General features: G+C 43.2%; 1 protein-coding gene across 1 annotated transcript in view; it reads right to left on the bottom strand.

Annotated features, from left to right (window-relative positions):
• MAMDC2 (MAM domain containing 2) overlaps positions 1–13,942 on the bottom strand; it is a 125,806-nt gene that overhangs the window by 64,255 nt on the left and 47,609 nt on the right. Inside the window, exons 3-5 of the mRNA XM_045840178.1 lie at positions 5,741–6,012; positions 4,157–4,241; positions 825–962 (exon numbers count right to left, since the gene is read on the bottom strand). Of these exons, the coding sequence (XP_045696134.1) occupies positions 825–962; positions 4,157–4,241; positions 5,741–6,012 (495 nt within the window). The remainder of the gene's footprint in view (positions 1–824; positions 963–4,156; positions 4,242–5,740; positions 6,013–13,942) is intronic.

Genomic DNA, 13,942 nt, shown 5'->3' with positions numbered 1-13,942 from the left:
TCTGTCACTATTGGTTATCAGTCACTCCACACATAACACTCGTTTCTAGTGTGGTTCCTACAACAGCCATCAGTGGAGGTGGGCTGTGGGTCTTTAAGGCCAAGATACAAATACACAAGGAAACCTCCATCTTTCGTCATTTCCCAAAGTGCCTGACTTTTAAAAGAAGGAAGTGAAAATGGTTTGTCTTTTTCAATTGAAACTCTTTATGTAAGTGATCCTAGATGGAACTAAAGAAATAGTTTCTGGGGCTTTATTTTGTTCTCTTGTTCTGCCTTGCCCTGGTCTCCCTTCTGTAGAAGCTTTCTCCTCAAGGTCAAATTTTCCCTACAGAGAACTAGTCCTTGTGGCCACTAGGGGGCCCTGCTGCACACCACATTCAAGATGCATCCTGGGTCTTGACTCACCTCAGGGCCACTGAGGATGTTCTTAAGGATATTCCCATCATTTGATCTATTTTGTGTGAAAAGTATCCTAAGATTATTCCAGCCTTGTCTTTAGAAATAAGAAGTATTAAACAGCAAAGAGATAAGGAAATAAAGCATACAAATGGAAATGTGAAAATATCAAGACCAAGCATGGGTGAAGAATGGCCTTTAACTAGGCGGCCCTCCTCTTAGCTATAGCTCTCACCTCTGCAGTTTGTCTTTATCGGACGCCTTATGCTTCCCTACTCTTCCATGGGGTTTCCCGAAGGGCCCTACTCACCCTCTTGTCTCCTGCCTTCTCTGTTGACAGAGCCACAGTTCGGTCAACTCAGGGGGCGGGGAGAGGTGGCAGAAGTAGTTACCCTGGGGAAAGGAGTCTACTTGTGCCCAGCTCACCCAGCTCATTCTTGAAGGTGTGATCCTGCGGGAGGATGGAGTGGGAATTCCGACTAGTTCCTCCTCCGACAAACCAGTTCACGTTGGGGTTCCAGCGGTTCACAAAGCCACAGAGATGATTTTCTTCAAAGTCACATTCTGGCAGAAGAGAAGTGAAAACACACCTCATGGAGGTATAGTCACACCTGGGTATACCCCCACTCACTGCAGAGTTTGCTCTTAGATCTCAAAATATGTTTCTCACTCCATTTGTCCAGGGGAACCAGGACCCCCGGGCAGTATTGGTCAAGAAGAGAGAGTGATGAATCGAGACTGTGATTCATCATTGCCTTTCTGGACGGTGGTTCTCCCACTTACTGGCCCTCTTGCGTGCAGTGGCTGCTATCTCCCTTAGCCTGCATTCCTGTGTGTGTGAAAGTTGTAAGTGGGACAGCTCCCCACACAGCATCACATGCTTGGCTGGGGCTTGGTACGAGCCAGCCGTTTTTATCAGCCATCCTGTTTCAAAGCACCATTTAGGGCTATGCTCTTAGTTCCAGGAATTTTATCGTCCACCTTTTCTTGTACCTGGTTGCCCATTCTTCGACCAACTTCTCTCCTGATGGTGTTCAAATACCCAGAGCTGAGAGGCATCTTTCTGAATGCTAAAATCCTCTGCTTCTCTTGTAAACAAGAACCCAGTTAGATAGAATAGGCAAGACAGGCATATTCTAAGCTCGAGGTCCTTCTGCAGCTACTGAGTAGAGACGAGACACAAGATAAAGAGAACTCCCTCCCCTTTTGAGTGGGATTGACATAGTTGTGTGGATAAATTGTTCCCAGTCAACAGATTCCTTTAGTAGGAACAAGAAACTCACAAACCAGTGCTTCCACTGACTACTGTAATCATCAATGAAAAATATTAAGTGTGGTTGTGCTGGTCATCTCCCATTGGCCCCTTCAGGTCCACCCCCACCCCCTTATTTCACCCCACTCTGTCCCCCCAGAGGTTGACCTGTGTAAGTTACATCCATGGACTCCCCTGTCTCCCGGCTTCCTGTTGGATTCAACCATTGGAAGATGGGAAGAGAATGAAGTTGGGACTGTTTTTTCCTCTAGTGCCCTCCCTGCCTGCCAGGTCACCATGGGTGGGCTGTGTCCCTCTACTGGGGACAAAGTCCTTGTCAAGCACCTCTTGCCACATAGCTACTACCTCCAGGTTCTGGTATCCCTCCAGATCTAAAGGTGGTAGGTAGCCACGCATGAATTGTCACTGTTACTAGTGCTGGCTTACAACACTACGCCTTGCCAGGCTTCTCTACCCACTGACACCTTTGTAGTTCCTTGCTGAACTGGCCTCAAATTACGCTGGTTGAATGTACACTCTGTTTCCACTTTCCTGCCAGAACCTTGACTAATACAGTAATCAATGTGTTTTTGCATTAGCAAGCTCTGAAACATTTTACAATTTTCCTCAGCAACTTTTCCACTGCAGCATCTGCTAACCAATGCTCAACACTCAGCGCCGAAGATGGCTGCAGAGTAAAATAAAAAGCAAAATATTCCTCAATGTTCCAGGAACTACTCTGAGCACTTTATAGGAATTGACTTATTTAATCCTCAAAACAACCCCATGAGGTGGATACTATTATTAACCTCATTTTCCAGATAACAAACTGTGAGAATCAAAGAGAGCATACAGAAAAAAAAAGAGCTGAGAGTGTGAGCATAAATTTAACAAGGTAAAAGTATTGGCTCTCCTTTGGTTTTGTAAACAAACCAGAAGCCATCAAGTGACTTGAAGAAAGGAAATAAACACTTTTTGATTGTTCAACACCATACAAATCAACTTCATACTTATCTCATTAGTCCCCACAATAATCCTATGAGGGAAGCATTTTATTCCCATTTTACAGGTGATAAAACAGAGGCTGTGGTGCTCAGTGAGTTGACTGAACCAGCAGATGGTGCTCCACCAGGCATGTCCAACAGTCGTCCTGTGTGGGGGCTGCATGTCAGCCTATACAGCCACCACACAGGAGCTACAGAAAGGTTCAAGTTAGGGAGCTTGTGCCTGAACTCACTGTATTTTCAGAAAATGGTCACATTCTTAGTCTGTTTCCTTTACTTGCATTAGCATCACCATTGGAAGGTCAAAAGAGAGAAGTAAGAGTCAGGGAATTAGCAAAGGCTCTTTTGTGTTCAGAATAGCCTTTGATTCTTCTCTCCACAGCCAATCAACCTCTAAGTACTTACTGTCAATGCTGAAAAAATGTTCAAATCTATCGCTTTTCCCCTATTCCATTACAACCCCAATTTGAGACCTTCATTAGGTCCCCTCTGTAAGGTCACAATCACTTTCTAGGGGTTTTCCCATCTCTTATGTATTTTCCTTGTTTCTGACTCCATTTTCCATGTGGCAGCCAGTCATCATCTGAAAACCACAGTGGCAGGCCCCGCCCCTGCAGACTGGGCTTTAGGCGCCTCCCAACCACAGAATTCATTAACTCAAGCTCTGTGGCTGGACCCAGACTCTTCCCTAACAAACACCCTGAGCAGTTCTGATTCTCACTTCAAACACCCTACTTAGTTTCTTGTCTTTCCCCGAGCAGGCCCTGCACTTTCTCCCCATGGGAGTCTTCCTGTCCAGCACCTTGACTTACTAAGTCCTACTCCTTCCTGAAACCCTGGCTCAAATGCATCTCCTGAATTCAGACCTCTTCAATTTCTTCTCTCTCACCCCTGCACCTCCACAGCATAGCTTGTCCTTCTCCAGTAGTATTTACCATATGGAGAAATAGCTTCAGGGGCAGACAAGTAGAAGGTGAGTGGCCACAGGACATGGACTATGTCTTCTCTTTACACCCTCTCAAAAGCTGGCTCATAAGAGGCACCCAGCCAATCCACTCAAGTGGAATCTCAGAGACAACGGTGATTATAAAGACAGGAGCAATGAGGTGCCAGAGAACAACAGAGTAAAGTGAGGAAAGGAGGTCATACGATGCCTGCTTTTCTGGCAAATGCAACAAAAGCCTAGTTCACTGCAAACAGCAAATTATTTGTATTACAATATATTGAGGTTAAGACAGCAACTCAGGTTTTACAGTTGCTGCATCTGATTTCTTTCATTGATCCAGCCAGTCCAGGCAAACTCTAATGAGCCTTCCTATGCTAAAGACAGGGAAACAAAATACACCATTCTAGTGAACCTAGCAAAGAATTTTAACTACTATGCATAATGCAGTGCATTCATTAAAATACTTTGTCTTTAGGATGGGTTCAATTCCCTCTGGCAAGTAGGGATTTTAGGAAAAGATTCACGTTCTGATGCAATGAAAGTGAAACCCACTTACCAATACAGTAGCCGGTTGTCATCTTGATTTCAAAGAGTGCAATGCTGGTTGTGTTTCCCTGTCCCAGCACACCTTCTATTAAAATCTGCACAACATATGGGGGAAAGGGAGTTAGACTTCAAAATGCCATGTTTCCTTGGTTCCGTATCTCAGCTATTAGTTGGGAGCTGTTCAGCAATTCAAGGCAAAACGAGACTGTTTATCTCAGCTAATTGATATTGGATATGAATTTCATGATAGGGTTCATTAAAACAGTGTGTATGGGTGTGTACATTATACTCAGAACTTGGAGAGGAGCAAGATGTCCAATCAAAGCTCAGAGTCAGCTGTCTTCCACCCTTGTGCCAAACATCACCTTTGGCAGTGCCTTCAGTAACACCACCTGGCTGTGGGTGGAGAGGAGAGCTTGTGCCTCTGGGGAAATCCATTCTGAGAATGGCCAGGATCAGAGGGCAGAGGCTTCAGGGGGAAAAAAATCCTGTGGAGGAGGAGGTAGGAAGAGTAATCTGACTAGTGATATGAGCTCGTCGCATGAGATGGAGGAGGCTCTGATCAATGAACTTGTAGTTTCTGCTAAATATATTGCTGAGAAATTTGAAAATTTTACACAAGCACAGATAGAAGCATGAGAATTTATGTGGTTGATTTCAAGCACTGTTATGGTCCACATTTGGTTCTGTTTCTCAAAGCATTTGCTTTTCCTTAGATGATGTTAGCTTAATATTTTGCAACTATGTTGCAAATGTGTGTGATAAACAGTTGAGAGGATGTTGTGAAATAGGGAACTGAGACCCTCAGTGCTCCTTCCCTCTACTCAGCCTGACGCAGAGGGGCTCCAAGCAGACAGGGGTAGAGGAGAGTAGAGCATTTCAACTCTTTTTAAAGAAGTGGAATGGGATGGGAAACTGGAAAGGGAATTAAGAATGGAGAACATTTTCATGAAGCCCCCACTGTATCCTCAGTGGCATATTCTCACTAAATGGCACATTTTGTGGCTGCCTGAATCAAGTCCCCTCCTCCTCCCCTACTTCAATGAGCATTCAATTTCATCTCGCATTTGCTACCTTTCTTTTTCAAGTTGTTCTGATGGAACAACCTCCATCTTTGGAAAGGAATCAGAGCATGTCCTTTAAGTAGTTTTCCTCTTCCAAAGTATTTCATTTTTCCTTTTACTATGGTTAATGGTTTGTTTTAAAATTTGTAGCAAACAAACCATTAGGAAGATAACATAAGCATATACCACACACAACTTAGAAGAATGAAATAAAATTATAAGATATGAGAATGCTCCTTCAAAGCTCATTAGAAAATAAATTTCCATTGAAGAGGTTGGTTTAAGCCTCATTTAGATTTCTACGGAAGTACCATTTAAAGACACAGAAAAGAAATCTGGGAAGAAGCTCTTTTAAGGAATAAACAAAATATTAATTTCCATGTTTGATATTCTTCTCTGAGGCATCTCCTATAAAACATCACACTCTAATACAGGAGATAATCAACTTCAATAGCGGCAGTTTTCTGAAGACCTCAGAGTCGCAAAAAGCTTCAGAGAAGCCCTGCACCTTCCTCCCAAATTCCACCTGCCTTGAATTTCTTGGAATTGTTTTGCAAATCCAGGCTGGCTATGAGCCAGCTGTCTGAAGGTTCATCAGTGGACCAAAGCAAGTGGTCGAAGCTTTCATCTTCAAATCTCAGGTAGAGGTTCAGCCGACTGGGGTGTGACAGTGACCCCGAAGACGTGGTTATCTGGTAGACCAGTCGGAGGCAGCTCCATTCCTCAGCCTGTAGGTCAGAACTTAGCAGCAGGGCTTTCTCTCCCTGCTTGGCAAAGGAGGTGTCCACATAAATGTAATGGCCTGGAAAGAGAGGAGCACAGGGAAGGGGTCAAGCTTCTATTGGCGGCTCAGGCAACTACATAACCGTGGAGTGAACCTGAGGGTGGATGCAACGTGCAGGTGCATTCTGTTAGCCCCCTGAGTGTTGCCTGATCATTGGATCTCTGCCTTCTTGTGAAAACTTAGAAGGTCCAGCAACGCTGAGGCCACTTATGCATGACACATGACAGCAACGTGCTAGTGCTGAGTAGTGCCACCTCATCAGAGGTGGTATGTAGGCTCCATTTTGTGATAATTCCTACTACTCCCCATTACCTCCTGACACTGAAGCCAAGTGCCTTTTCCTGTTGTTAAGTTATGCCAAGCCCAATCAGCACACTTCGTTCAGCATGTGCTGAGCTGGTCCCCGCAGCCATGTGAGTGTTCAAGCCCTGGCTATCAGGCTTCAGAATCTGGAGGAACAGCATGAGCAAGGGAAATACCCGAGACTGGAGTAAACTCAACCTTCTCTTTCCATAGCTTCCCTTCATACCTAATGATTCAGTCTGCATTTAACGTGCATCATTGGAATAGATTGAATTGATTTGGTTCCCTCAGATCCTGAGGTCTAGACAGAAAAAGTGCATTGTAACCTAATTTTTTATTAGGAATAAGACTCACCTTGAGAGTCCCAGACTCTTCCATGACCAAATCTCCCAGTTCTGATAACTAAATGAGAGGCACATGCCAAACATGTGGGATGGTGCTTGGAAAGCTGTGGGCACTCAGGGACAGGGACGAGCAATCAACATTTCCTTCTCTTCCACCCCCTCCTGCCCTTTCTCACTCCCTCTTCCCTCCACTTTCCCCATCTCCTCTTCTGCCTTCTCCTTTCTTTCCCCCTCCCTGCTCCTCCCCCTTCACCTTTCCTTTTTCTCTTTCCATCCCTCTTCTCTTCCCTTGTCCTCTCTCCCCCTATCTTCCTAATGCTGACAAGCGGTGCACTGCTGGCTACACCAGAATGTAGAAGAGAATTTCCATGGGAAAAAAAAAAAAGATTGGAACCAAGAACCCTAACTTGAGCCTTCCAAGTGCAGCTCTGGTCATCGGCTTCCCAGAGCAGTGATCCGATCTGCCTATGTGTCCCAGGGCCCACTGCCTTTCTGCTCTGCAGACTCTCAAGCTTGCTCAGAGGTTACACATTCAATGGCAGTATCAAAACTTGTCTTCCATCACGTGACCATCTACTCCGCCCCTTGCATTTTGGGCTCCCCAACACTAAACTCTTTCTAGGCCCTGAAAGGCCCCTTTGCTTTGCTTGATGTCCTTCACCCCTCCTCCCACACTTTCTGCCCTAAATGCCAATCCCAGCCAGGATTCTTGTCTCTGTGGCAAGTGCCTGAGTATTAGTACTGAATACTGACAGCCTGCAGTCCCTCTGCTATTGGCCATCCCCACAGTTTGGGCACAAGGAGGGTGTTGTCTTCAGGGAGCCTCACTTGCCCATGAAGGGTTTGAAGGCCAAGACCTACCTCCAACTAGCAGTCTTCTTAACATAGCAACCACCTGTGGATGCAAATAGCAACTGCTTCTACATGTCAACTCAGGTGCCCGCTGTGGAAAACTTTGGCCCTTGCAGTAATTGTCACCAACACCTTTGCCTCCTGCATACAGTGAACTTGTTATTGCCCATCTTTTTTTTTTAATTGTAGCCATTCTAGTAGATGTGAAGTTGGAAAGTAATTGTGCTTTTGATTTGTATTTCTTTAATGACTAATGATGTATGGCATTTTTTTCATGTGCTTATTGGTCATTTGCACATCTTTTTTGAAGAAATGTCTAAGTCCTTTCCCCACTTTGAAATTGAGTTATTGTTCTTTTTATTGTTGAGTTATAAGAAATTCTACATATTTTGAACACTAGATCTTAACAGATACATGATTTGCAATTTTTTTCCCCCATTCTGTTGGGTTGTCTTGTCACTTTCTTGATGGTGTCCTTTGAAGTACAAAAGTTTTTTAATTTTGATGAAGTCCAATTGTCCATCTTTTCATTGAGTATAAATAACCAAGAAACCATTATGTAATTTAAGATCATGAAGGTTTGTTACCTGTACTTTCTTCTAAGAGTTTTATAGTTTTAGCTCTTACATTTAGGTCTTTGATCTACTCGGAGCTAATTTTTGCCCATTCAATTCTCCCGGCACCTTTGTTGAAGGTTGATGGAGCACAGATATAAGGGCTGAGTCTTGCACTCTCAGTTCCCTCCCACTGTTCCGGACCTGTCTTTAGCCCAGCACCACGCAGCCTTCCTCACCATGGCCTTGTCATGAGTTTTTAAATCGGCAAACATGAGCTCTCCAACAACACTGTCTTTTTCAAGATTGCTTTGATTATCTGGGTTCCTTTAATTTCCAGATGAATGTAAAGAATGGGTTGGGAACAAGGTAAGTTAAAATAACACAAAGCTCACTATTCTTAATGAGAGTCAGTCTTTTTCTGGAATAAATGCTCCCAAATATTGCAAGTCTTTGGCTAATTTCAAGTTCTTTAAAAGCTGACTTTGATGATTGTTGCCAGTGTTTTTATTGCTTTTATGGGACAGAGTTTTCTGAAGTATGCAATCCACCATTCCTGCTGACTATACTCACTTTCCACATCTTTTGTAACCAATAACAACAGAAAACAATGGTTCAGAGATGTTAAAAGCAAACACAAACAAAACAGAAAGGCAAAGAATAGCCGAGATCACATGTGGACTGGGTTGTTCACTCAGACGCATCAGCCCAAGGGCCTGGGGAGCTTTGCTAGCCGCAGTGTTGGTGACACGATGACAAGAGGGGAAGAAAGATCTTCTTCAAATTCTGCTGCTTGGGCAGTTTAAACTTATTTGAGAGACATTTATTGGAAATAATAATGTCTTTATAAGGGGTCAGTCATGGGCCATAAACTCCCAAACAGATACATTTTAAAAGTAAGTCAGCAGTTAAAACCAGTAATTAAACCACCCTGCCACAAAGGTCAGGGTTCACTTGCCCCAGAGCCTGAACACGCCTTCTAGTCACATGCAGGCATCAGAAAACAGTAACAGAAGAAACTTTTCTCTTTCAGTGAAGGTCACACTTCATTCCCAGACACATCTGCACAGCAACAGCTCAATGTATTAACGATACACCTCTAATACACCTCACCAAGGCACCAGGTGACAGGCCTAAACCCCAGGCTGTCACTGTGGCAGTGTGGTCCGGGTGTGAGTCATGGGGAACTTCTTGACATCCCAGCATCCCTGTGATTTTATTCGCTAAGGAATGCACTGTCCTTCAGGTGTGATGGCCATGCTGGGGTCACTGTGTGGTGCGGTGGGCCCCACCCAGGATTCCCAAAGTATAACCTTGGTTTAAAACTTTATCATGCATATGCTAACTGTGTCATCAGTTTCCTTCTCTGCCAAATAGGAATAATAAAACAGTAGAGTCCTGTTACACATACATTCCTAAAAATATTTACACATCCTAAAAATATTTAGGAAGTCACTCAATGTACTCAGAAAAAGAAAGAAAAAACAACCTGGGAACAATCCGACCACTGCAAAAATACATACACAAATGAAAAAACATTTCATATTAGTAGCTACTAAATGAACTCTGTTTTACATACTTCAACACAAAAAAGAAAGTTGTCTGTGTCGTGCATAGAAATGGTGTACTATACAGAAAACCATGTACACTGCACAGTGTGTAATTAATTTGGTGAACTTTCCAGGGCAATTTTGACAGCATCCAATTTTCACATTCTCTGCTGAGTTCAGAAGGTAAAGCTCCAGAGAGATATGACTTCATATATATGGGATTCTTGCAAGAATCTGATGAAAGTAATATATATATATATATATGTATATATATATATATATATGTAAATACTTCATTATGGTAACGTTAATTGTTAATTATTTCTCATTGTTAGGTGTAGGAGTCCTTTACTATTCCAGAGATAGTAAGAAACTTATATTGTCTTCTTCCTTTTTTTCTTAATGTGGTTCAGAGCTGACAGGTTGATGTGAGAGCAGTCTTCATTCATTTCACCTTAACTGACCCGTTGATGTTGAAATCTACACCTTTGTCCTCTTTAGGGTGGGGCTCCTCCTGGCTGCCCAGCCTCAGTGGTTCTGCTCCTCACAGGTAGGCCCTCTGGCTCTCACCCAGAATTAATCGTCATCTAAAGTAGAATTCAGCATATTTACCTGCGGTGTGATTCTGGCTGAAACCTCATAACCCAGGTCTAATACCAATGCCTAATGCTCTGTTTTATTAGTTCTTAGTGCCTTGCATGTCTAAGACAAGGACTCTACCTGTTTGTTTGTTTCTTTGTTTGTTTGTTTTGGGCAACTTCATTCCCAGAGCTCAAGTTTATCCCCTGAACTCAGGTAAAGACCTTCTCCTGAAGATATCCTGAATGCCTTATTGCCTGCCTCTCTGGACTGGGTCCTGCCTGTGGAAGCACTATAGTGAACTGGATAAAAGTGTGTGTATCTCCTGCCAGCCAGATGTTGGTTCAAATTCCAGTCATGGTATTTACAAATCATGTCACTTTGGGCAAGTCACTGATCTGAGACTCACTTTCTTCATCAGTAAGATGAGGGTGCTAAATATTCATGCTGCAGAGTTTTTTAAAAAAATCAAATAAGAAAATGTCAGGAAAACACTTAGCACAGTGCCCAAGGGCACAGGGTAAGCTCTTACAAATGTTAGCTCTTACTCTTCCAGATGTCCAGTCAACATGCTCTTCCTGAAGCTTAGCCCATCTCCCATCCCCTGTTGGACCTCCCTGATGCTAACTGCTGCTTGTCCGCCCCCTGTATGCTGTATTTGGACCCCTAACTGTCAAGCGACTGCCCATTGACCTCCCCTCCTCATACCAACTTCTGCCCACTGGATAGAAGATCCACTCTCCTGAGTGTCCCCTTTACTGCTATGGGCACATCTTTTTCCAAGTCCCAATGCCTTCTCGGTTGTTCCCTCCCAGTGTCCAACTTTGTTCTCAGCTACAACAATCATTCCAGGGGTCAATCATGTGATCAAATCAGCCTGGACAATAATGCATGCAAAGCATCTAGCAAGTGTTCATAAAGTTTTGGGTGGTTTTTTTTTTTGTTCTTGTTTTTTTCAAAGAACTAGATACCTATTGCGGAGAGAGGAAGCCTCCATGGAGCTGCATCCTTAATTATGTATAAGCCATCAGCTTATGTTTTGAAGAAATCTTGCTTTCTTTGCACATCAAAGACTTTCCAAAAGTTAAAAAGTCAAATTACTAAATATGTGTAGGAAGGCAATGGGCAGAGAGCATCTCAGACACAGTTGATTTTGCTATAAGAGATTAAATGATGTAGCATTCCTCAAGAGCCAAAAATTATATTAAATATTGGGATTGTTAAGATCTGATTGTTTTTTCCATCAGTATGACTCATGATTATTTATAAATTTACTAGTTACCTCAGGAGGAAGAATATTCTGGTCTGAAATTATCTAAGAAAAATCACAAATTCTTTGAAATGCATAAAGTATTCTCACCTTCTGCTTGAAGTTTCCAACTTTGCTATTATCCTCTGCAGTTTATTTAATAAGCCTCTATATGAATATAATTTGAATCATATGAAAATAAACATAGATTTTTAAGAATTCATCTAAAATCACCTATCACTAAACAAAGATTCAAAGAGAATGAATGAATATTCACTGTGCCGCAGGCACTAAATTTTTGACATATGTTCTTCCTTCTTAAAACTGACAAATGATCCTATCAGATGGGAATTACCATGTTATAAGGGAGGAAACAGAGACTCATGAAGCTTAATTGAGCAATCCAAGGTCACAGCTAGTAAACCAAGGTCTAGCTCAAGTCCATGCATTTCCCCTGGACCATGCTACCTCCAAATATTTCCTTGTCTGTCTCTTTATTAATTTACCTTTTTATAATTGTATTCACCTTTCTATAGCAGGAAAGCAAAGTTGCCTCCTTTTTCCTTACGCTGGGAAGCTGATGGGATGCATGTTTCTGTATGGAAGCTCATATAGGCTCTTCTACACATGCTTTTCCTGTTGATAACACAATAACCAGGTTAACTTTTCCACCACATTGCCTCAAATCTAAAAGGTTTTTAAATATGTCAAGTTTTCTAACATTAAGGTAGGTCTTATAATTGATCTACATCTATCCCCATCCCCAAAAAGATGTAAACAAATTGATGGTTAGAATCAGTGGATACAGAATAAGATATCTGCACTGGCACTTTGGTTAGTGACAGTGAACAGAGAGACCCCTCCAAGTCTTGAGCTCAGAGGATGCCAGGCATCGTCCCCTGCAGATTCTTCTGGGGAATGGGGCATGAAGATGAAGGGTTATGGAGCCACACTCAGCATGAGGGCAACAGTGGCCGCCCAGAGACCTGTGAATGTCAGCCTAATGTGTAAGGCACAGCTCGGAACTTCAGCTCAGTGTCTTCATAAACATTTACTGATGTGCACTGAGCAGAAGGCACTATGTGTGCATCTTATAAGTAATGTGTTTTTATGCTGGATTTGGACCCCTAACTGTCAAGGTGCTTCATACTATTCAACCTAAACAGGTCCACCAGGCTCCCAGTCTCCTTGCTGGATTAGAAAGGATCTCTCTCCAGGGTTTTGCAAAGCACATCCCTGTTCAATAAGTAATTTTAATGGAAATGGCTTCTTTTCTTCCTTTTCCTTGTATATGAGGTCCCTAATAATGACCCAAGTTCAAAAAATTTCTCATTTCCATATAAAAAAAAAACAGCATGAAAGTCTTGGCTTCTGGAAAGCTTCCATGGCTAAGGAGATGGGATTTAAGAGATAGGAGCTTAAATCTAAATCCCCCAGAAATTAATGCATTGAGGAAGGTTAATTTGCAGTGCTTTATAGTCAAGTCCCATTTCTGAAATGTGATGGGGAAAAGGATCTATCATTGAGAGGTGGCTAGCATTTGCAGTGCTGCCTTTGTCCCAAGAGGTAAGAAACCCCTCCCCAAACAAAACCTTCCCTAGTTTAGCAAAGAGGTTCTATTTCATAGGAGCATTTCCAATATGGTTTTACTTAGGGAAAAAGGAAAGCCTACATCTAAAAAGCCGCATAAAGGGGCCCTGTGTGAGCGTGGTGCCGTCCCAGCACACAGGTGGGAACTGACTTTCCAGTTGTCCTTGTATTCAGGTATCGATAAGACTGCTCCTCTCACTGATAGAGCCAGAGTTTTACCTATGACAGAACTTCCACAGAAGCATGTCAGGGCTGGAAGAGACCTTGACATTCACTAGGGTTAGAGGAGGTTTTTTCCCTCTAGTGTCACTTAGGATTAAAACTGAAGAAAACCGTGAGGCCCAGGGCAGACTCAGTGAAGAGTGCCACCATCAGCTGGCCCTGCGCTGGTCCTGGGAGAGGGCCACGGCAGGCAGACAGGCTCCGGCTTTCCCTCTCATGAACTCAGCATCTCACATCTGAGGTGTTTGGCCTTTGGGGAATGAGGAGAATTTCCACAGGGAGTTTGGGGCACCTTCCACTTTAGAGGTGGCCCTTGTTTATAACATTACATGGGAGCAGCACTAACCTCTCTGACCCCCCTTTGATCTTAAAGTGTTTTCCTCCTTGTTTTAAAATGGGTCCTTTCTCTGGGTCCCTTGATCACCCACTTTCATGATTTTGCTCTGACCTCCCACCTGCTACTTCTTAGCCTTCTTTGAAATTTTCTACCTCGTCTCTTCAGCATTTGTATTTCATTGGGTCTGGGTCTGGTTTCTTTACTCTGATGACTGATGAGCCTTCCTCACTGTGGCAGAACTGCTGATCACCTACCCCAGATTCATTCTCTTCTGTTGTCCCCACCCCATAATTTGATTGATGCAGGTGACATCCCCAGCCAAGATATTGCCATTGTCATGTCACCCTTGCATGTAGAGGTGGCGACGG

The sequence above is a fragment of the Phyllostomus hastatus genome, unplaced genomic scaffold (assembly GCF_019186645.2).
Source record: "Phyllostomus hastatus isolate PE091 unplaced genomic scaffold, TTU_PhHast_1.1 phas_contig_34, whole genome shotgun sequence".
Taxonomy (NCBI): Eukaryota; Metazoa; Chordata; class Mammalia; order Chiroptera; family Phyllostomidae; genus Phyllostomus; species Phyllostomus hastatus.
Note: the sequence above shows the minus strand (reverse complement) of the source record. Positions and strands in the feature narration are given on the sequence as shown.